The 23422-nt window shown below is 43.8% G+C and overlaps 1 protein-coding gene across 1 annotated transcript in view; it reads right to left on the bottom strand.

Annotated features, from left to right (window-relative positions):
- The window catches only part of HAS2 (hyaluronan synthase 2), a 28264-nt gene extending 5068 nt beyond the window's left edge, over positions 1-23196 (bottom strand). Inside the window, exons 1-3 of the mRNA XM_088453156.1 lie at positions 22714-23196; positions 4777-5403; positions 1328-1429 (exon numbers count right to left, since the gene is read on the bottom strand). Coding sequence (XP_088309282.1) covers positions 1328-1429; positions 4777-5403 — 729 coding nt within the window. The 5' untranslated portion in view covers positions 22714-23196. The remainder of the gene's footprint in view (positions 1-1327; positions 1430-4776; positions 5404-22713) is intronic.
- Between the last annotated feature and the right edge of the window lie 226 nt (positions 23197-23422).

The following is a 23422-nucleotide window of genomic DNA, read 5'->3' as shown; positions in this document are numbered from 1 at the left end:
AAGGGGCCTCCAATGTTCTCAGAGAGAAACCTCTCTTTTCAGAGTTTGTTCATTTTATGCTCCATAGTAGTTCCCTAGTTGATATTGTTCCACACTGTGCCACCAGTTCATATTGTGCCACATTTGTGTGCCACCAGTGTATATTGCAGTGCTCCCAGTTCATTTTGTAGCACATTGTAGTGCTCCCAGTTCACACTACACCACATTCTAGTGCCCCTTATCGTTCACATTATACCAGGCTTGCCTACCTTCCCGATTTGGCCGGGAGCCTCCCGATTTTCGGGTGCCGCTACCGCCCCCCTGGAAAGGCAGGCAAGCCTCCCGACATTCCCCAACCCTCCCGACCTCCCCCCAGAATCCACTAGAAATCCCCACAGCGAGGAGGCCGGTGACGCGATTCGCTCTGAATCTCGTCATCGTGGCCACGCCCCCTGCTTCATAGTGCTGAAAATAATGGCATTGTGAAGAGGGGGCGGGGCCACGATGACGTGATCACATGGCCCCACCCCCGGCTCCACCCCCAATGCGTCACATCTGGCCGGACACACCCACCGCTGTTAGCCGACAATCAGCTCCCTCCCGGAAGGAGGGGGCTGATTGTCGGCATGTATGCATTATACCACACAGTCCTACCAGTTCACATTATGCCACAGTGCCACAGCTCACATTGGTGGACAGAGTTTGAGAACCTGTGATCTAGTGTATTCAATACAATGTATTCGATACACTAGTATACTGGTGAGTACTTTGTAAACTGTCCCTTTGTTTATTCAACACATGGTCACCTGTTCTTTCCGTGTCGTTCAGCACTGATGGTAAATGTGAGCTGGGTGCAGGGGAGCTGGGCTCCCTAAGCCAAGGGCGTAGAGAGCCCTGCCGGGCCCAGGTAAAGATGGGGGCGTGGCCTAATTGCGGGAGGCGTGGCCAAGCCCCCTTGAGCAAAAAAACCCCCCACACATTTGCAACGCTGGGGAGGGGGGCACTGTGAGCCCCTCAGCAAAGCCAGGGGGGCATGATCAGTGTGATCGCTCCCCCCCATAGGCATAGGAGACTGCTGTTGGTGCAGCCACGAGCAGTCTCCACTGCAGCTCAGCTCAGACCTGGGCCCCCGCTGGGCCCCTCAGGAAGCCAGGGCCCAGGTTAACAGTACCTGCTTCCCCCCTTGTAGGCGCCCCTGCCCTAAGCCACTGGGCCCGATAGCAATGGCACCCCCTGCACCACTATATCTAGACTCCTTGGCCCCTGGTTGCAAGCCCTACTGACAATCCCTGGGAAACAGACAGTGCCTATATTGACTAAATCTTATATAACATAGAACTTTATTTACCTGGACATCTCCTCCCACGCCTCCCACCATCATATCTTCCTCCAAAACTTTAACCATCTCAACAGATGACGCAGGATCGAGCACCGTATCAGAATCACATACCTAAAATGAAACAAATATAACAGCAACGTTAGATGGTATTATTTATACATACCATAGTTTAAAATCAAGTTAATTAAAGATAACATATTGCAAAATAATTTTCCGGAAAACTGTAAGATTTCTAAAGAGTTATATGGACCCAACATCTCCCTTTAAACCAGCTATGCCCTCCTATTTATCTCTACACAGGTTATCCCCTTCCTTCAACTCTCATTGCCCCATGTAGTGCAGCGGTGGCCCCACCTGATAGCACAAAGTCATGAGCATTGTCGGCCCAGCTAGAGAGCACCACAAACTGAGAGTGTGTTGGCAATGTGGCACCTGATTGGACAGGAGCGACCAACGAAGTGCTGTATACACTCCCGCCAACGCCATTATTCATGAAGTTGAGCGATTTTATTCGCTACTGTGCTAAAATTCCTTAAAAACTCCAGAAATGTATGGAAATGTGCTGGACGATCGTGGTCGGTGACTGGAAGGTCAGACGTATGAAAATGGTCTGTCTTATGGGCGTGTTATGGAAGTGTCGTGGGCGCGATGCCGATGTGAACGATTACTCACTCACACTTTACCGCTCATTTTGAAGACCATAATGGGGGGTATCCAATTAACCATGATCGGCGAAAAATCCCTGTGTTTCGCCGATTATCCCTGTTATTCGTTCTACTTTTGCGCTGCTAATTGGATACCCCCCATTGAGACTGAGAAGATGAGATTGAGAAAATCTGCACCTATCGTAGTGCTAGTGCAAGTTTTGATGGTGCTATTGATGGTGGCATCTAAAGACGCATCATATGGTATTACAGTGTCTATAGATGCTCAAATTAGTCCTTTCACATGTAGACTCATGTTTGTACACCAAGGGTAGGGCTGATAATAGCATTAACATAAAGATGGAGGTTGGTTAATAAAACAGTGCTATCATCAAGAAGGGAACCCTAGTTCTATAATATGATCACAGCATCACAACAAGCATTGTGGAAGCTATCACACAGAGCTGGAAGCCGACACGTGAATGTTTTGGAGGTAGCAGACTCAGCTAATCAAAATAAACTGGGAGAAGAGCTTTCCCGAACTGATCTTTAAATCTCTTGGCTCAATCAGTGCTCATCTCTCCCCTTAGTGTCATAGCCCTGATTTGTGGAGTATAACCGAGGCAGGCGTCCAAGCAGCCATATTGGAAACAGATACTTGGCTGCTGAAGGCTATCTGCATGGTGGGAACATCTTTGAGCTGCAAATACAATTGTTCGCCTTGGCCACTATGCCTTGTTGATCTGCTTTCAGCAACAGGCTCTTGTTATTATATCATCCCACTGCTGCTATGCCGCTCAATAAATAGGATATTTGCAGCTGTTCAGCACTGGAACAAACAAAATAAATAATAACAGATAAACAAATAATCCCTACGAGTCGAGAGTGACTAAATTAGAGAATAAATAATCTAGTAACAGTAACAGCGGAATAAAAGCTAAATTAGTCTTGTTGAATTGAGCCATTGGTAAGTTTTTTAAGTCAATTTTTCTGCTTGCGTAATAATTATAATTTAAAAAAAAAAAAGTATAAAAAACAAAAAAAATGTTCTTCGAATGAGAAACTAGTTTTCCTGGAAAAATACCAATAGACTGTTCTGGGATTTGAAAATTCATATATGTAATGTCAGACGCTGACAACTTTCGCCAGATGTACTTTTTGTGCAGGGGCGAGGAGACCCTGCCTACAGTATACAGGGGTCCTGAGGGACAATAAGACCCTTCTGACTCATAGCTAGGAGACAGTAGAATTGTTTTGGGAGGTGATGCATGCCGAAGGGATTTTTTTCTTGAAAAATGAAACAACTTTCTCTAGAGGAAATATTTTCTGTTTCATCTCGCCAAACTGTTTGTGCTTTACCTAACAAATCTACAGTGCTCCTAACTCACAACTGCAAAAACCTCCAACTCCTAGCCCACTGGGATTACAACGGCTTGACCTCAGCTAACTTTAAAGAAGACAGCCAATCTTCAGGTGTTATGCAGCACAAGTTAAAAGAGAAATGTGTATGCCATATGCAGCTCAGGAAACCATCGTTTAAATCAGGCATGTGTTCCTCCTTCACGTTCCTATGAAATAAAAAGGCAGCTTTGTTGCAAATGTTGAAGAAAGTTATTTTATTTTGGGAGGGGTCTGTCGATCTTTCTTTTAAGGGGGATGTTAGAAATACGCCCCGCATTTTAGGTTAAACAAGATGCAGGTTAAATTTAAATAATTATGGTAATGATTCATAAAATGAATAATAGTTATAATGTTACCTTTGTATAATGATATTATAATTTCTAGCAATATCAATTTTATTTATTGTAGATTTTAACCATTCAAATATTATAATGATTTATTATTATTATTATTATTTTTTTTTATATTGTTATCATATTTTTTTATATTATTATTAGATTGTATTATTATTATTATTATTATTATTATTATTATTATTATTATTATTATTATTTAAATGTCCTTATGAAAACATGGATGAGCATACTATTGCAAACACTCCTCAGAACTTGATTATGTGACTCTCTAGTATAAAAGGACTATATGGTTGAGACATACAGTAGTTCCTGTTGGAAATAATTAGCAGGAAATAAGTCCCCTAGATATAGTGATTTTCAGGTAAAGGGTTGAAAAGTGTTCCGTTTGGTGGCTTTTACTGGTAGCGCCATATGAGATGCTTTGTAAAATATAACCTTGCGCACCTGGAAAGAGGGCAACGTCCTGCAAATATCTACAGGTTAGTAAATTACAAATTGACAAACTTTTTTCTTTTTTTTTTTTAAATAAAAGGGTACCACACATAGGAAAGACAGGATTACTAGCTGGTACTTCAGTTTCCATAAGAAAGTATACTTGCACCCACAGATAATTAATTCCCGAAGGCAGCGCTCTACTTGCAATCAGAGTATAAAAATACTGCGCTGTCTGGAAAAGTATGATTTTACCCTGATCAGGTTGCAGGCGATTACATTTGTGCATGCTGTGTTCCTACACCCAGTGAAAGAGTTTAATTTTTGCATCTGTCATGTCTTCTAGGAACACATGTATTTGGGGGGTAAATCTGTCTGGAGGAGGCGCCCTGTCAGTTCTCAAGAATGACGTTATCCACTTTCATTTCAGTTTACAGTTTGTCCAGCCACTTTATACAAGGAAGAAAACAGCTTTCATGGAGCATACGGCGTTTTAAATAGTCTGAATGGTTCACTGTGTCCGAGAGAGCCTGGCATATCCTGTAACACTCTACACAGAACGCACAAAAGGCCCTTTATTCGGGACATGTTTTTATTGGCAAACAAGCTTTGACTTATTACCTACCTGCACATAATCCACACTTCTCCCCAGTGCTTTGAAGGCAGTATACATCACTTCGCGTTTTCCTCCCCATTTCTGCATGATGCACACGTATTTGTTGGAGAGTACCAGCTGAGTCACGTGTTGTATACTCTCCTTGTGCGACTCCTCTGTTTCATTGGGGCCCTTCTCGTGGAAGTTGTTCTTCCAAATGTAAGTGGCACTTCGGTCGTTCCCCATGATGTCGCTAAACATATCCATCATGTAGATATCATCGATGGCGTTACCGTCGATGACCATGATGACTTTCATTCCAGGATAGGTCAGCCGTTTGACGGACAGTAAACATTTTCTTAAGTAGTCAGGGTCCTCCTGATATGCAGCAATACAAAGGGCTACGGATTTATTCAGTTTAATAGGCGTTTCAAGAGATCGCTTCATTTTCCTATGTTCTAGGTAAGCGAAGAGGCTTTGGATGAGGAGGTGAAGCGCCAGTATTGCACCGTACAGTCCAAACGAAAAGTAGTAGTTGTCCGTTTGGATAAACTGATACCCTACGATATAAGCAGCAGTAATTCCTAGTAAGAGGGACACTCCAAAAAGGGTTGTTCCAATTATTCTTAGGATGGTCAAAAAACGTTCACAATGCATCTGAAACAACAAAGAAAAAAAGATGGTCAGTGGCACGTCTACAGAAGGATGGTCAGTGGCACGTCTACAGAAGGATGGTCAGTGGCACATCTACAGAAGGATGGTCAGTGGCACGTCTACAGAAGGATGGTCAGTGGCACGTCTACAGAAGGATGGTCAGTGGCACGTCTACAGAAGGATGGTCAGTGGCACGTCTATAGAAGGATGGTCAGTGGCACGTCTACAGAAGGATGGTCAGTGGCACGTCTACAGAAGGATGGTCAGTGGCACGTCTACGGAAGGATGGTCAGTGGCATGTCTACAGAAGGTTGGTCAGTGGCACGTCTACAGAAGGATGCACCTATTACCCTTACAGCAATCGACATGACATATGCAACAATGTATCAACTATGGGAAATCTTTGGAGAGAGATAAAGTGGAGAGAGAAAGTACCAACCAATCAGCTTCTGTCACTTTACAGGCTGTGTTTGAAAGAAATGACAGGAGCTGATTGGGTGGTACTTTGGGGTCTTTGTACTAAGCCTTTGAGAGAGATATAGTGGATTGAGATAAAGTACCAACCAATCAGCTTCTAACTAGAGATGTGCTCTGACCCCCCCCCTGTTTTGGTTTTTGAATATTTTTTAAAATAGATAAAAAGTTTTAAAAACAGGTAAAATAATGTAATTCATGCAATCCAAAACCCGAAATTCGGATTTAAAATCCAAATTTCCGAAATACAAAAAAAGATCAGAACCGCGACTCGGATTTACCCGGATTCACAAAATTTGTGTGAATTCGGTTTTCTGTAGAACTGAACAGCAAATCTCTACTTCTAACTGTAATTTTACAGGCTGTATTTGAAAATGACAGGAGCTGATTGGTTAGTACTTTGGGGTCTATGTACAAAGCCTTGGAGAGAAATAAAGTGGATGGAGATATCAGGTTCTAACTGCCATGTCACAGACTGTGTTTGAAAAATGACAGTTAGGAGCTGATTGGTTGGTACTTTATCTCCATTCAGTTTATCGCTCACCAAGGCTTAGGAGTTAGTAGATCTACCTCGAGATTGTGCATTATAAGAATTTAGTAAGTCATTCATAATACGTTGCGGCTGGGATTAAATTATTATTAGTATTACACAACTTTTTGCAGTGAATATTGAAACGTTGATATTAGATTTCACAGATGATAAGTGGGTACAAGGGAATTCATTAAGGACTCGAAAACTGTTTACAATTTATGCATGTTATCGTCACATATAATAATTGTAATAAATAAGGAGTTAAAGATTTCCCATGCTTTGTAACGTATGAAATAATCTAACTACATATCATGGTTGCTATTTATGCCAGAAATGTTTCATTTTGCAATTATTTCTCCGTTTATATCTGCCTCCAATCCTTGTCCGATGCTGGAGACTACAGTATATTAGTCTAGAGTTAGACAAACTCTATTTCCTGTTTGACAGACAAAACTATAGTCAGTGGTGTAACTATTGGGGTAGCACCTGTTTATGAGTCATGCTTCTGTCTGCCCCCTACTGTGTGACCACTGGCACTGCAAGGGAAAGCGATCTTTTGCAGCAATCTTTTTTGATAATGGCACTACAAAGTCCTTGCCTTGTGTACATCCATCTGCCCGAATGTGCAAAGACTGTGACACCCACTGTTAGTATCAGTAGACGCTGAAATACAGCTAGGTCATTAGTTTAGACACACAGGGGCCTATTCATCATACCTAAAAATTATCTGGAGGTAATTAGGTTTAGAACTTGCATGGAGTTCTACATAATTACCGGAGGAATTCATCATTTCTCCTCTCCATAACTATCTATTCCAAAAAGCTGTCATTTTTGCGATGACAGCTTTTCAGGAAATACATACTTTTCCCTGCCTACACTAACTTACCGCAGCTGTAATCAGTGCTGCGCATGTGCTGTTACATCTCTAAAACCAGCACATGCGCAGCACTACCTACAGATGCGGTAATATTGTCTCCTCCCCCAACCCCCCCTCCCCCCTCCGCATACCTCCCCCCGTCCCCGACTTACCTGCTTGCGCAGCAGCCTCCGCTTGCGGCGGCAGCTCTGACACGTGTTCTCCCAGCAGACCACAGTACAGTTTTGAAAAAAAAACAACTTTTTTTTTCTAAACTTTATTGTGTTCTGCTGGGAGAACATAGTGTCCGAGCAGCCACTGGAGCCAGAGGAGGGACCAGAGCACCGGAGGAAGACGCCGGGGGACCTGCACACACTGACACAGGTGAGTGTTACCTGCTATTCGCCACCTCACAGTGGCGTATAAGTAACTCCAAATTCCGAAAATACATAATTTTCAGAATTTGATGAATAGCCTAATTTCCATATCCCCAAACTAATGTACTAATGTATGGGGAGGGTGGAAATTAACGCAGGGGGACTTAACCAGGATATATCAGTGATATCTCTTGTGTTAAGTCTCTTCATGAATACTAAAATAACAGTAATTAAGGAAAATGTCCTTAAAAACTTTATTTTAGTGTTGATGAATAGGCCCCAAAATTAGTTACACCATCGAGTCCTGTAATCCAGTCCTATTATGGCTTCATATGTGAGAGGTTTAGTGACATACCTGCAATACTCCCATAAGATGCAACATCTTCGAGTATCTTTTTAGCAACCTCCCTGTGTTATTATTTATTCTTTAATTATTAGCAGTTATTTATTTATATAGCGCGCACATATTACACTGCACTTTACAGAGAATATTTGGTCATTCACATAAGTCCCTGCCAAAGTGGAGTTTACAATCGATATTCACCATTAAACTAGGGTTATTTTTTTTTGTTGAAGCCTATTAACCTTCCAGGATATTTTTGGATCAGGGGAGGAAACCAGAGCACTCGGAGGAAACCAGCGCAAGCACGGGAAGAACATACAAACTCCACACAGTTAGGGAATCGAACCCATGACCTCAGTGATGTGAGGTTGTAACACTAACCATTACACCATCCAAGCCATTACCTCCCAGTCAACGCCCAGTCACCGCCCAGAAACACCCCATTTCTTATATCTTGCGTCAAAATCTGTACTGCGACCCTGTATGTACAATAGTGAGGCGCATCCACTGTGCGAATAAGACACGTGCGCAGAAGAAAAACAGGCGTTTGCATTAAAATTGGCACAGCGTGCGAGTCTGAACCAGGCCCATTATGTTTAAATATATACCATTGTCCAGTTATATTGAAATCCAAATCCACCTTGATTTCGTGAATCTGGATAGATCGAAGTCGCAGTTCTAATCTCCTAAAGAGACCCAGATCAATCCGAGTCGCGGTTGTGATCTTTTATCATTTAAAAAAAAAAAAAAAAAAATACACATCTCTAATACCCATATAATAATTTTGTGTAAGTCAAAATTCAATTGGGGTCAATTTAGTTAAGAGCGATACGCGGCTATGTCGGTGCTGTGCCACTGCTATGGCACCCTACGTTGCCCGTACATCGCCCCTACATCATGAATTTAAGTTAAGTCAAATTAAGTCCCATAGGGGGTGTGTATTAAATTGCACAAATTTTACATTGCTCCCAAATTAACTGACCCGAAAGATTTGAGAAGCAATTCCGCAAATTTGTTGTATTCCAAATCTTAAATGGTTTGTTTATCTCTTTCAGTATGGTATGCGATGATGAACTATAATGGGCACGAGCGAGTATATGGGCACTTAGAATGTCCATGGTAACTGAGACGCTGAAACTGTGGAGGTCATTCAGAAACGCTCGCGAGCGGCAGTACGCTCGCAAGCGGGTCGATGTTCTCCACTGTGCATGCGCACGACGGAGGGAGCTCCGTCGTGCGCATGCGCGAGACCCGGGGAGCGACGGGCTTTCCATCGCTCCGGGTCTCGCACCAAAGGGGGCCTGCTCTCGATGTTGATTGACAGCACGCCCCCTTTGGTGGGCGTGCCGGGGGCATGCCTGCCAGACGGAGGCGTTCCCATGGGAACGCCTACCGTCTGAAGCTGGCCCCACTGACATCACTAGTGATGTCAGTGGGAGTGATTTTGGCTCTGATAGAGCCAAAATCACTCCAGGGCTTGTGGCAGGGAGACCCTACCGCAGGGTCTCCGTCGCAAGTCCGATGGTCGCGATGGTCAAGACCATCGCGACCATCTTTTTGGCCGCTCGCATATGCTGTGGGTGGTCACCCACAGCTATGCGAGCGGCCAGGAGGCCGCTCCATTTTCATGGAGGAGGGCCCTGATTCAGAGCGAGCGCTCTGGTCAGAGCGTTCAGCTCTGAATCAGGCCCTGTGTTCTCTGCGTGCGCGATCACAGACACTGGTTAGTACATGCCCAGGAAACGGCCCCTACACGCCTGAGTTTTGGCTGAAACTCCCTGTGACCACCCAATATACGGTCTCTCCCTGTCAATCAATTACGAGTTGTTCCTCTCAGCAATTTATTCGCTGTGACGCATGCGCAAACCACCAATGATCGCTCAACTGTGTGAACAGAGAAACATTGTTCAACTGTGAATCAGGCCCATTGTTAATATTAATAAAACTTCGCAAAGAATGAATAGGGTCTAGTCCAGTGATTCCCAACCTCGGTCCTCAAGGCACACTAACAGTCCTGGTATTAGTGATATCCAGGCTTAAGCACAGATGGTTAAATCAAAATAACTAAGGTACTAATTAAGTCACCTGTGCTCAACTATGGCTATCCTTAAAACCTGGACTGTTAGTGTGGCTTGAGGACCGTGGTTGAGAACCCCTGGTTTAGTCGATGTGCAGCGCTTCTACCAAACCGAACTTGCGTCTATTCTGACTGCAACGGAGAATTTCACATGCGTTCCTAATCTAATATGTTTGCTAAAACTGGGTGTAGCCTCTACATTAAGAGGTTTGAGGCACTGATCCAATGGCACAGATCCTGTAAGTAACTTTTTCCACCCATCTTTGAGATCCCCATAACAGCCCCAGATTATAAGCTTAGGTGGTAGCTTGTTTTTATAGAAGAAAAAATAAAAGATTGAGGTCCGGGGAACAGCACGATAAGCCTGCCGCTGGCCTTTCGTTTCTTTGTGTTTTATCAGCCAGCTGAGCATGCTCTGATTACCCGCAACAGGCGTCATCTGTTGGCTTCAGATGGCTTTTGGAACACCACCCTCTTACATCATGCAACTTTGAACGCTGCCTTTCCTGTACAGCCTCGACCAGCCCAAGCAGCCTGCACGTTACAAAGTCCATTGTAGGATTAGCCTTGACTTCAGACAGCATCTCCCAGCTACGAGCAGATGCTGAAGTCATTTTCGCTGGCGGAAGAATGAAACGTCTGTACAGATTTGCAAACCCAACAACTTGGCTTAAAATTATTTATTTTTTTCCCTTTGACATCTGACGGCAGGATTTTTCCTGTCGAAGAAAAGTTGCTAAACATCCTTTTATTAAAAAAAAAAAATCAATTCTTTAGGGGGAGATATCCTAAGCTCTGGAAAGTGATAAATTACCAAGCAATCAGCTCCTAACTGTCATGTTACAGGCTGAGTTTGAAAAATGACAGGAGCTGAGCGGTCGGTAGTTTATCACTTCCAAATTTATCACTTTCCATAGTTTAGTACATCTGCTCCGAACGGCCATTTCCAAACAGCACTGACTGAGGCAATTAGCTGCCGATCAATTAGCTGCCGATCCCCCCCCCCCCCCGCATTAAGACCTAGAGGGGGCACATTTCCTTGCAGCTACAGGAGCTACGAGAAAAAGTCTGCATTAAAAAATGCACCCCCTTGGATTTAATGCGCGGTGAAACCCACAGATGCCAGCATTTTGCACGTGGGGAAAATACAGTACAACTGAACAACTCTGGGCGTTAAAACCACCGAGCTTTTCTCCGCGCCGATAGGTCCTTTATGTTTAATTGACTACATATGCAAGCCCTCAAGATGTTTAGAAACATTTAGTTACTTTTATTTATATTGCGCCCACATATTCTTTAGCGCTGTACAATGGCAATTCAATATATTGAGGATAACATTAACATACTCTGTAGTTTTCCAGTAATGGATGGGGTTAGGGGTGAACTGGGTACACAGCAGTGCCCTGAATAGCGTGCCCACCTGAGCAGATAGCAACATTTATTTTTAACAATGTTTTGCGGCAGCGTTACACATTTGCTGAAGGCTAAATGCTACATACTGTAAATGGGAGTTTTAACTTGGAGCCTGTACACACATCACTTGTTCTCAGGCAGAGTGCCAGGACATTTGAAGACTTCACTGTGGTATTGGAATGCTGTGAATTCACCTCAATATAGCATATGTTTTTTTCAATGACAAAAAAGTCTACTTTCATAGAAAGGGACAAAATCACCTTTCAGGACAAACTGCAACTCGGGGGAGGGGGGGGACAGAAATCGCCAACAAGAGCTGCCCCTGTTTTGGAAAGTGCTGAATTATATATCAAAGTCACAACTGTTGTAAACATTAGTGTGGGGCTGTTGTTCATTGAATAGTTGAAAAGAATCGGGGACTGTTGTTCAAAGGCTCTTGTGTGCCACATGCTAACATAACGCAATTAGCATCAGTGCCGGTGAATTAGATGATCACACACACGGTGAGACGTATGAAACCTTAGCCAGAGATCAAATGCAGAAGTTACAGGTAGCAACCAATCAGCTTCCAGCTGTCATTTTTCTAGCACAGTCTATAAAATGACAGTTAGATTCTGATTGGTTACTCTAGGCAACTTCTCCAGTTTATCGCTATCGCAAGTTTTATAAATATCCCCTTCAGGCTTTAGGGCCTGATTCAGAACCGCTCGCGAGGGCATAGCGCTCGCAAGCGGGTCGATGGCCGGGCATTGCACACGAGCGGCGTGCGCAAGCCTCGGAGCAAGTGAGAAATCACTTGCTCCGGGGCTCGCTACAAGACGGGGCGGCTGTCGATGTTGACCGACAGCTCGCCCCGTTTTGTAGGCAGGTCGGGGGGTGGCTGCACAAATGGAGGCGTTCCCTTAGGAACGTCTGCCATTTGCGGGCGGCCCTACTGACATCACACGTGATGTCACGTCAGTAGTGAACTTCCTGCTCTATTAGAGCAGGAAGTTCACTGGGGCTTGCGGTGGACGAGACCCTACCAGAATCGCGACCATCGCCAGGCCGCCCGCTAAAGCTTAGCGAGCGGCCTGGAGGCCGGGGCAAAAAAACCTGGCCCGCCCTGATTCAGAGCGAATCAGTGCCTTAGTCATAACCCACATTTGTGTGGGGGAAAAAACAAAGAAAATACAATAAGTATTAAGCAGTAACAAATTATACTTCTATTCTCTTGTGTTAAATATATCTACGCTGTCACTTCAAAAACATTCCCGCTCTGCCACATTGATTTCAATTTGTTAATGGACTGTTCACTACGCTTTTAATAAATGTCATAATACTTGCTAGAGCTGATATCTCAGTTATATAAACAGTGTTAAATGTTCAAATACCATTTAAATATAAATGACTAAAAATGCTCCCAGTACGCTCATTCTTTAATTTACATTTTCTCTGTTTCCAGTGTATCTGTTGTCTGCACATTGTGGAGGCAGCCATTTTGTTCTCCGAGCCTCAGTGATGTCAGCAGTTCATTGAAAATTGATTGGCTACATCACATACTTGCCGAAGTTGGAGACCATACCTCCGGGAACTCCTGCAGAAGAAGTGACTAGTGCAGGAGACACTTTGGGTCATCATAACACCCACCCCCAGCCCTCCGCATTCCATGATCCTGGAGGGTTCCCTCCTGTCACTGGAGTCGCCAAGCGTGCTGAATACCAATTGATGATGGTTCAGTTCACAAAATGTCAGTTTCCATTGTGTAAGACTAAGGGTAGCTTTATCAAACCATCTAAAAAGGACAAGTCTCGGTGTTGCCCATGGCAACCAATCAGATTATAGCTATCACTTTATAGAATGTAATAGATAACTGATATCTAGAATCTAGTTGCTATGGCCAACAACTCCCCGTGTCTTCTTTAGAATGAAAGATCTCCAGTTTAGTCAGTGGCAGTCTAGTAACAGATCAGAGAAAGGTGAGTGTCTGTGGGGGATACGTTCAGTATCCCGACAAAGGGGATGTCGGCGGTCAGACTGTCGGCACAGAAATCCTGACACCTGTCAGAAACCCGGCGCTGTCATCCTGAAGGTAAGTAGCGGGGTTAGGGCAGAGGGTTAGGTACTAGGGGGAGGGTTAGGCACTAAGGGGGAAGGGTTGGCACCGAGGAGAGAAGGTTAGGTTTAGGCACTGGAGAGGGCTGGTTAGGGATAGAGGTAGGAAGAGGGGGAGGGTTAGGATACTGACCGACAAGCGTTGGGATTTTGACCGCCGGGATCCCGAGAGCTGGCATCCCGTACCCATCCCGTCTGTGAAATAGAGAAACTTTACCCTGTATGTCTTTTATTTTAATATAATGGCATAAAGTTGTAGTACAAATAATCTATGTATACTGTATATATATTCCTGTAGCTCCTCTGATTTTAGACAAGGCCATATCGTCTCCTGTGAAACAGTTTCAGTGATAATCCATGTACAGTGTAAGCTCATAAGTATATAGGAAGGGATTAATGTAAAGAATGTAAACTGCAGTTGATTGCCCACCAGAGCCTGTGTTACTGGATGCATGTACTATCGCGGTGGAAAATTATATCATGTCTGCAACGGTCTCACAGATCAATTGGCTGCCAAGTGTCATAGCCAGAAATTAGGAAAACAATGAATGGGCTGAAAAGCAGGATGGGAGCTATTAGTGGTTTTATATATGCTTTATATGTGCTTTATATATGCTTTATATGTGCTTTATATGTGCTTTAGGTGTTGCTTTCACAATCTCCCTGAAATGCTTTCTCAAAAGTAGGCAAGTATGCGTTCATGAATGGTCTGTGGACATGATCATGTGACTGTACAACGTCTGAATCATCTTCAATGAACCTAACAACTATCCTATTTGCTGGCAGCATACAGTATTTAGTATCGTTAGTCATTTAACATTACTTACGTGTCTGGCGAGGTCCAGTGCTGCCTTCCTCCTCCACCGCATCCTTTGGCGAATTGCCGATAGCCTGACACTAACTAATGCGCACGTGTGATGGCCGTCTGTGCAGGCGCATTGGGCTGCATCCTCTATTGATTGCAAAATTTTATTGCATTTATATATATTATTAATAATTTGGAGTTGTGCACCTGAGATTTGTCTGTTTCTGTACTTGGAAAATCCTGCAAGGCTTTCCTGGGTTCCCATACCCAGCAATGAGGACCATGTCACTTAAGCCATTTGTAGATCGCGCAAGCGGTACAGTCGGAAACAAGAGTACACTAAGAGTACAGTTGCTTGCTAACTACTAAACGGACAACACAACTCCTTTTAGCATCAAATACGATTGCAAAGGGGGCCATGACTCTTTCTTAAAATGAGCTGCCAAGAATCCAAGTCAGCTGTCTATTGCTACTGCGGAATCCCATGTTGGGTTTATGTGCCGGCCATCAGCAGTGGGGTCAATTAATGGCATCTTACTGGATCCTGTAAGAAACTACTTGTTGCATAATGCTTGTCTCTGTTGCTACAACACAGATTATAGCAGCCAATAAGCCCAACATTCATTCCTGTGTCGACCACAATTTGTAAAGACTGTGATCGAGTCTATTGGTCAACAGAGCAGCCAATGGGGTCAAATGAACTATGGGTGATGGGCTGGTATACATCACTGTGATGTACGTTTGTGTTCATATTGACCATTAGGATAGCTACTGCAGCTTTCATTTTCATGAGCACCTCTATGGCTGTGAGGCACAAGCAGCGAGGCAGGGATTCACAGCATCCACTAATGACAAACACTGCATAATAGTTCCAAATAGCCATGTTGTGCAAACACAGGTAAAAACAAACCACACCCCCATCACAGATAGCTGCACCTTATAAACCAGTGGTCGGGGAACAGGGGTAATTGCCTCATTTGGGGTAAAACTGAAATTCCTGGGGGTAATGGATGGACAGCCGGTCATGCATATGTCCGTCCATTACCCCCAGGAATGGAGGTTACTGGCGCCAGGTGCAGCGGCGCACCCGCTGCACCCGGCGTCAGTGACCTCCAGCCCGGTGCCCCAGGGAGGCTCTAAGCCAGATGCCCGCTGAGATGTTATTATCAGCGGGCGCCCGGCTCCTTCCCTGCAGTGCCACGTTAGCTGGAGGCTGGAGTTCTCTTCTGAACTCCAGCTTCCGGCTCTCTCCATGCGCACTACGGGAGAGACGTCATGACGTCTCTCCCATAGTTCCGAGGGGCAGCCGGGCGGACAGGATGGCGGCAGATGCAGGAGCGGGGATTAAGGTAAGCTTTTTCTTTTTGTAGTACAAGTGGCATTACAGGGGCACAACTATGGGGGCACTGCTACAGGGGCATAACTATGGGGGCACTACTACAGAGGCATAACTATGAGGGCACTACTACAGGGGCATAACTATGTGGGCACTGCTACAGGGACATAACTATGGAGGCACTGCTACAGGGGCATAACTATGGGGGCACTGCTACAGGGGCATAATTATGGGGCACTGCTACAGGGACATAACTATGGGTGCACTGCTACAGCGGCATAACTATGGGGGCACTACTACAGGGGCATAACTATGGGGGCACTGCTACAGGGGCATAACTATGGGGGCATTGCTACAGGGGCATAACTATGGGGGCACTGCTACAGGGGCATAATTATGGGGCACTGCTACAGGGACATAACTATGGGGGCACTGCTACAGGGGCATAACTATGGGGGCACTACTACAGGGGCATAACTATGGGGGCACTACTACAGGGGCATAACTATGGGGGCACTGCTACAGGGGCATAACTATGGGGGCACTGCTACAGGGACATAACTATGGGGGCTCTACTACAGGGGTATAACTATGTGGGCACTGCTACAGGGGCATAACTATGGCACTACTACAGGGGCATAACTATGGGGGCACTACTACAGGGGCATTATATAGGGGTACTACTATAGGAGCATTATATGGGGGCACTACTGTAGTCAAAACTGCTCGCAATATAGTGGTAGGAAAAACCAACCACAAGAATAGCGAGCAGTTCATACGCTGATCGATGTACTTGATTAATCTAATAAATAGCGGACATGACGTATGATGCGAGCGGCCAGGGGGTGTATTTTTCAAATAAACGTCCGCAAGTTTTGTTCGCTCGTTCAGACATGGAGGCGTCAACAGACCGCAAAGAGCGAACAGTTAATTTGAATAGCCACCCCCTTTTTCTGAACGAGCGAGCGCTAATTGCGTCCGGCTCTGAATCAGACCCTAAGTCTGCCAGGTGGATGTAACTGGCACCCACTTCGAGTATAGACAGGATTTTGTTGGGCCGGAGTTGAATGTTGTTGGGCGGAAGTCTGTATAACTCTAACTGGTGATAAAAATGGGCTGCCATCTGGTAAACTTGTATGTTCCATATTCTCATGTTCTACATATTCTTCTGATGACACGATCTGTGGCCTTTCCAATTCCTGACCTGTCATTGGTGCAACTGGTTCCATATTCAGGCCAGGAACATAATGCCCAACATTGTCATGTAGAATTGGCCGCTCTGCTACTCGCAAATCCACCCGATGGCATCTGTACAAAGAACCTTCCATATCCACAAGATATGAGCATGGAGCAACCTTTCGCACACAGGAACCAAGTCTCCAACGGCCTGTGCGATCTCCAAGAAGGGGCTTCATACGAATTGGCTCGCCAGTAATAAGTTCAGGCAAGTCCTTAGCGAATTTAGCATATCCCAACTTAGACATCTGCTTCCTCTGCTGCAGCTTCTCCCCTCATTGAACTGGATCCAACGTGTACAAAGAACAGCAAATGTTTAAGGTGTAAATGAAGCTTGATTACCATTTATATCTTCTCTGTATGAGATGTTGAGAGGACGGGTCCTGCTAGACAGTAGAGGTCAGAAGACAACTCCAAGATACATTGTTAGCACACAAAGTAAACTGGGATCTATGCGAAGAAGAAACTGTGATAAGAGAAAGACAGGAGGGTAGATGTACTAAACCTTGGAGAGAGATAAAGTGGAGATAGATAAACCAACCAATCAGCTCCAAGCTGTCACTTTACAGGCTGTATTTGAAAAATGACAGGAGTTGATTGACCGGTACTTGATCTCTCTCCTTTCTGTCTCTTCCCAAGATTTGACACACCTTCCCCTAGGTTCTGGTCGACGACCACAGAGTGCAGTAATCGCTGACTTCCATCCCTTACAGTGAAACACCTACTAATAATTGTCACTGACTTGTATCAGTCTCTGGGAGCCAATGAGCAGGTCAGTGAGGTGGTGAGGACATGTGTGTGACAAGAGGTGACAGCTCTGTTGGCCATATGCTTGCTATTCACAACAGCGGAGACAGATGTTTCACTGTTGTCTATGTAAACCTTCCATCACATAACCGGACTGAAGAGTATAATAATACAAGTGGTATGCACAAATATTTCACGTGGTACTATAACACTGAGCCCTCTATTTTAGGATGCTGCATATGTTACATTCTAAATATTTATTGGACAGTTCCAAGCTGGCGGTGTCAGGGTGCAATCACAATGAAGGAAACCAATACTGACAATTTAGGGGTCTAGTTACTAAGCAGTGTTAGGAGGCAGAGTGAATAGTGATAAGGTGCCAGCCAATCAGCTCCCAACTGTCATCTCACAGGCTGTGTTTGAAAAATGACAGTTGGGAGGTGATTGGCTGGTACCTTATCACTGCTTAGTAAATAGACCCCTAAGTGTAATAACTATTTATTTAGTATAATAACAATGTGTATGACTTTCCTGTGTCCATCCTATTTTTTCTATTGATGTCTTGTTGCAAGTTTAGAAAAAGTAACATCAAATAAAAGTATTATCATGTGGTTACCCACAGGGGAACGTTATGGAAAACTTAATTGTGGGTTTCCCATAGTAACAAAATGCAGAATATTTCCTCTTCCCCAAAATATGTATATATATATTTTTTTAAAAGGCCATTGAAATCCCAAGTAAAAACATTTTGCTACTGTGTGTTCCCCCTGGATGTAACTGGACCACCCTTGAACTGTGTTTCTCTGAATGACCACTAGGGGACTGAGCAGTCAGTATCTATCTATCTATCTATCTATCTATCTATCTATCTATCTATCTATCTAACTAATATCAATCTATCTATCTATCTATCTATCTATCTATCTAACTAATATCTATCTATCTATCTATCTATCTCATATCTATCTATCTAACTAATATATATCTATCTATCTATCTATCTATCTATCTAACTAATATCAATCTATCTATCTATCTATCTATCTATCTAACTAATATCTATCTATCTATCTATCTATCTATCTATCTATCTATCTATCTATCTATCTATCTATCTATCTATCTATCTCATATCTATCTATCTAACTAATATATATCTATCTCATATCTATCTATCTATCTATCTATCTAACATCTATCTAACATCTATCTATCTATCTCTCTATCTAATATTATTTATTTATTAACAGTTTCTTATATAGCGCAGCCAATTCCGTTGCGCTTTACAATTTGAATCAAGATTAACATTATACTGGGTTGTAAAAGACATACATACATGACATACATAAGGGTAAGAGGGCCCTGCTCGCAAGCTTACAATCTATAGGGAAATACAGTAGGTGTTGATACACAAGGAAAGGTGCTACATATATCTATCTATCTATCTATCTATCTATCTATCTCTCTATCTAATATCGATCTATCTATCTATCTATCTATCTATCTATCTATCTATCTATCTATCTATCTATCTATCTATCTATCTATCTATCTATCTAATCTCTCTCTCTATATATATATACTGTATATACACAGTATAGCTGTATATGCACAGTATATTTGAAAAGTTTTACAACCATATAATGAGGCAACTCACAAGTTTTAATACATGTCACCGTTATCCATTTTATGAGAATCCACTGTACCACTGATTATTACACTATATTAGACTGGACAGGAAGCCCAGTTTGGGCATAAGATGCAAAATAGTCCCTTAATAGTTTTTGAAAGCCAAAACAGAAAAACTATTACTGATGCTGAGGTGAATATTCTCTGGAAAGTGCTGTATAATATGATGGAGCTACAGTATACACATAAAAGAAGAATAATAATTCCATTAATTCCCTTGAAAAGTAAATCAATGGGGCAGATGTATGAAGCTCTGGGAAGTGATAAAGTGCTGAGTGATAAACGACCAACCAATCAGCTCTCCACTGTCATTTTTCAAACACAGCCTGTAACATGACAGTTGGGAGCTGATTGGTTGGTCGTTTATCACTCTGCACTTTATCGCTTTCCAGAGCTTCATACATCTGCCCCAAAATGAGTTAAAAACACACCAATAAAATCTATATAGTAAAGGCTGCCATTCTTTAGGCTACCTTAATATCCATGTCAATACACTTTCTGCTTCACATTTCATTGATGTCCCCAAAATGGCTGCCTTCACTGTGTGTAAGTGACAGGTTCCCTCTCAGTGTCATCCGGAACTCTTCTTGAAAAACCAGGACATACAGAGAACAACAGATTGCTATGATGATGATGATGAATGGCTTAATACCTGCACATTGGTAAAACGCGTTGCATTACACTCTTAGAGGCCCATTATTACTGATCGCATTTGCAAGCGAACTGGGCATGATATTACCACCTATGATCACATTGCAAAATACACCTAAATGTTTCATCCGACACTCGCAGGGACAGGGGCTCTCCGAAAGGAGGAAGCCCCTGCCGCGTACCCGGAGTGCTGTTGCGGCTACTGTCCGTACACAGTCCAGTTGACCGCACATTCGCAGCCACCATTGACGGAGAGTGTTCTGGGGGAACGCTCTGCCAGCTGATTATGTGAAGTGTAGTTCATAGTCTATGACAGGCTAACGCCATCTTCATATGCCATTAGCCGCAGGTGTCAATCTTGGTAAATCTGGCAGCATCGCATCCCAATAGTAACCTAAGGGGGTTCCGGCTGCCGGCAGGAATGAAGGGACCACAGCAGATATAGGAGATATCTGCTGCGATCCCTCCTTCATATATGGGGGTGATACTAAATATTTGCGATTAACTGCAAATGTTCAATGATAAGTGGGCCCCTAGAAGAACTGAAAACACATGTAAAGCAGTGATCACACTATACTGTATGTTTTAAAATGTCATATATATATATATATATATGTAGTTATTAATAATAATTATTATTAATTAGTATTATTTATAAGGAGCCACAAAGGTCCGCAGTGGGGTACACCTATTGTTATACCTAACCTATTGCTATCACTGGGCAAAATACATGTCCTAAAGCATGCCAGATCCTCCCAGCTTTTGTATGTGATGCTGCCTATCTATATATTTCCATTGTGACTCTTAGACCTGCACCTTTATACCACTAAGGGCTATAGATGGAATAAAGACCCATTCATTGTCTATTCTTAGCCCCTGGAGATAACGTAGAAGGTGACCGTGAAGAGTTTGAGGCAAAGGAAAATGTTCTACAAATCTCCAATGGAAAAAACAAAATCCCCTGTCCTAATGTCAGTAGAGATAAGCAGCTTCCTCTCCCCCAACAGCATCAGGCTCCCAATGCAATCTCTGAGCTGTCACCACTACTGGAAAACTGTCCATGCTCCTTTATTGTCTCTCAAGGAGCTCCAAATTTAGTTCTCAACTGTGGGGAACCCCCAGCCTACTGCTGGCCATCCAATCACAGGCAGGATGGGGGGTTATTACGTCACTCAGGGAGGTGTCTGCAGTCCTGTGACGTCAAAGGTATTCCCCCAAATGGGTCACGTGGCCAAGGAGAGTACAAGAGGCAACTTCATGACTCTGTAAAGCTGGATGCTTAGGAGCAGAGCCAAGTCTCACACACTGGCCTCTCTGTACAGTGCATTTTATGGTTTAAATGCCCAGCTCGCTCCTGCCAGTGATAGGAGCAGAGAGCAGGGGAGCTTGCTGCTGATTTCACTGGGAAACACCAGTTCTTTCTGCTGTAAAATCAGCATTTGAGTGACACAGTGATGCACTGTCCCATCACATTGAGCATGTTATGAATCCACGTGTTTGTCTCACTGGCTGCCTCTGTCTCCCTTATTAATGACTTCGCTTTTCGCTTGGCTAGAAGTGTGCCAAATAACGTTATATCCCTCACTACTGGATCCAGCACAATTCTGGTTCCTGGCCCGAACAGGGAGGGAGCACAGATCCGGTTCTATAGTACATTGTGGCTATCTGGATGCTGAGGATCTGCCAACTACAGTACCTCACCCTGTACCATGCAGCAGGCTTCATGTGAGTGGGGACATTAGATGCCACGTTTCAGACCCAGCAGGGATAGATGCAGACACCAGAGCCAGTTTTTGAAAATAATAGCGGGTGCCCCCCTGTATGACTGAAACATGGCATGCATAGACATGGATAGTGGCAGTACAAGTATAGGGGGTGCTCATAGCCCCCACACAGCTGGCTCCTATAACAGGGAGACCCTAGCCTCCTACCATTCACATGCTGTGCTGAGGTGTGAAGTGGGCTCTGCCATAAGAATTCACAGCCAGACAAAGACCACCCCCCTGGATTTGCAATTTCAATAGAAGGTGTCTGTGTCCCCTCACTCTAACCCCCTTTTGTCATCGCCTCTGAGGTTGGACTTGACCCCCCCCCCCCATCTTCATAGCCAGACAAGTAACTGGAACGTACTGTATTGCTGGAGGCACCCAGCAGCCACACGCCCCCTCCTCCTATACAACCATCATTCTAACGGAAGATGCTCCGTGCAATGAATGGATACATTCTATCAGCTTACAGTATACAAAGTAATCAGTAACTGAGACAGCAAAATAACAAAGACTGCTACATAGCACATTTCATAATAAAAAGGAGATATTATAGCATATAGCAAGTATACAATATAGTAAAATAGGTACAATGATGTCAAATATATCAATCAACCGTTCTAAAAATTGTTAAATAGTGATATATATATTATTTCTAAATAAAGTGACAAGTCCTTAACTTCATCAAGTTTCCCATTGCCATAATTGCCAGCCACATTTTAAATTTCAGCTGCTGTTGAGCTCTGGGACTACAAGTCTCAGCATGCCCAGGCAGCCCCTTCCAGGGCAGGCTGAGCTCTGCAGTACCCCAGCAGCACCCCGCGACACCCCCAGACCCTCCCCCTCCCCTTCCCAGCCTGAGACTCTGAACTACTAACAGCAGCAACTCGTGAAGAAGCAGAAAAGTAAAGTTTTACCTTGACGATCTCAGAGTCCTATGTACAGTCCCAGGCGCTGCAGTGAGATGTGTGGTCTTCCAAAATACTGAGGTAATAATAAGAGATCAGCCCTGGGCAGCAAGGTTTGAGGCAGTGATTAGAAAACGACCACTCAGAGAAAATGAAGAGGAAAAATAATAATAATAATAAAATATATATATATATAAAAAATCTTTATTTTCCCACTTGTATTCCAAATTTTTTTGAAAAAATAAAAAAAATCTATCTAGACTAAGTATAAAATAAATGGCTCAAAAGTGCCTAAACGATGTTATTCTGTGCAGTTGCCCGGTTCTGGCAGGGTGCATCTATTGCTGGTCTGCAAGGGCACGCAGCAGTGGGCAATCCAGATGTGCAGCATCAGGGTGCAGCCTGTGTGGGGCTCATAAGCTGCTTTCAGGTCCTCTTTAAGCAGATTTCTCCATCCCATCAGCAGGGTAATTCTTTCCAGACGCTGTTTGACGTTTCCCCCCCCTTGCTGTAGCCTTTCTTCCTCCTTTCCTCAAGTTAAGGGGGTCTTTAAACTAGTGCAAATGCTGGTGTGATCCTGACTTTAATATGGGCGGAGGGACTGGGGGACAAGGAGGAGACTCCTTCCCTTGAAGAGAAAAAAAAAAAATATCTTGCTCATTCAAAGTTTTCTTGACTTGGCTGGAATTAGTTATAGGGGAAGAAAAAAACTCCACAC

The sequence above is a fragment of the Taudactylus pleione genome, unplaced genomic scaffold, assembly GCF_031769625.1.
Source record: "Taudactylus pleione unplaced genomic scaffold, aTauple2 ptg000571l, whole genome shotgun sequence".
NCBI classification, from domain to species: Eukaryota; Metazoa; Chordata; class Amphibia; order Anura; family Myobatrachidae; genus Taudactylus; species Taudactylus pleione.
The sequence above is the reverse complement of the archived record's forward strand: the minus strand, read 5'-3'. Positions and strand labels throughout refer to the sequence as shown.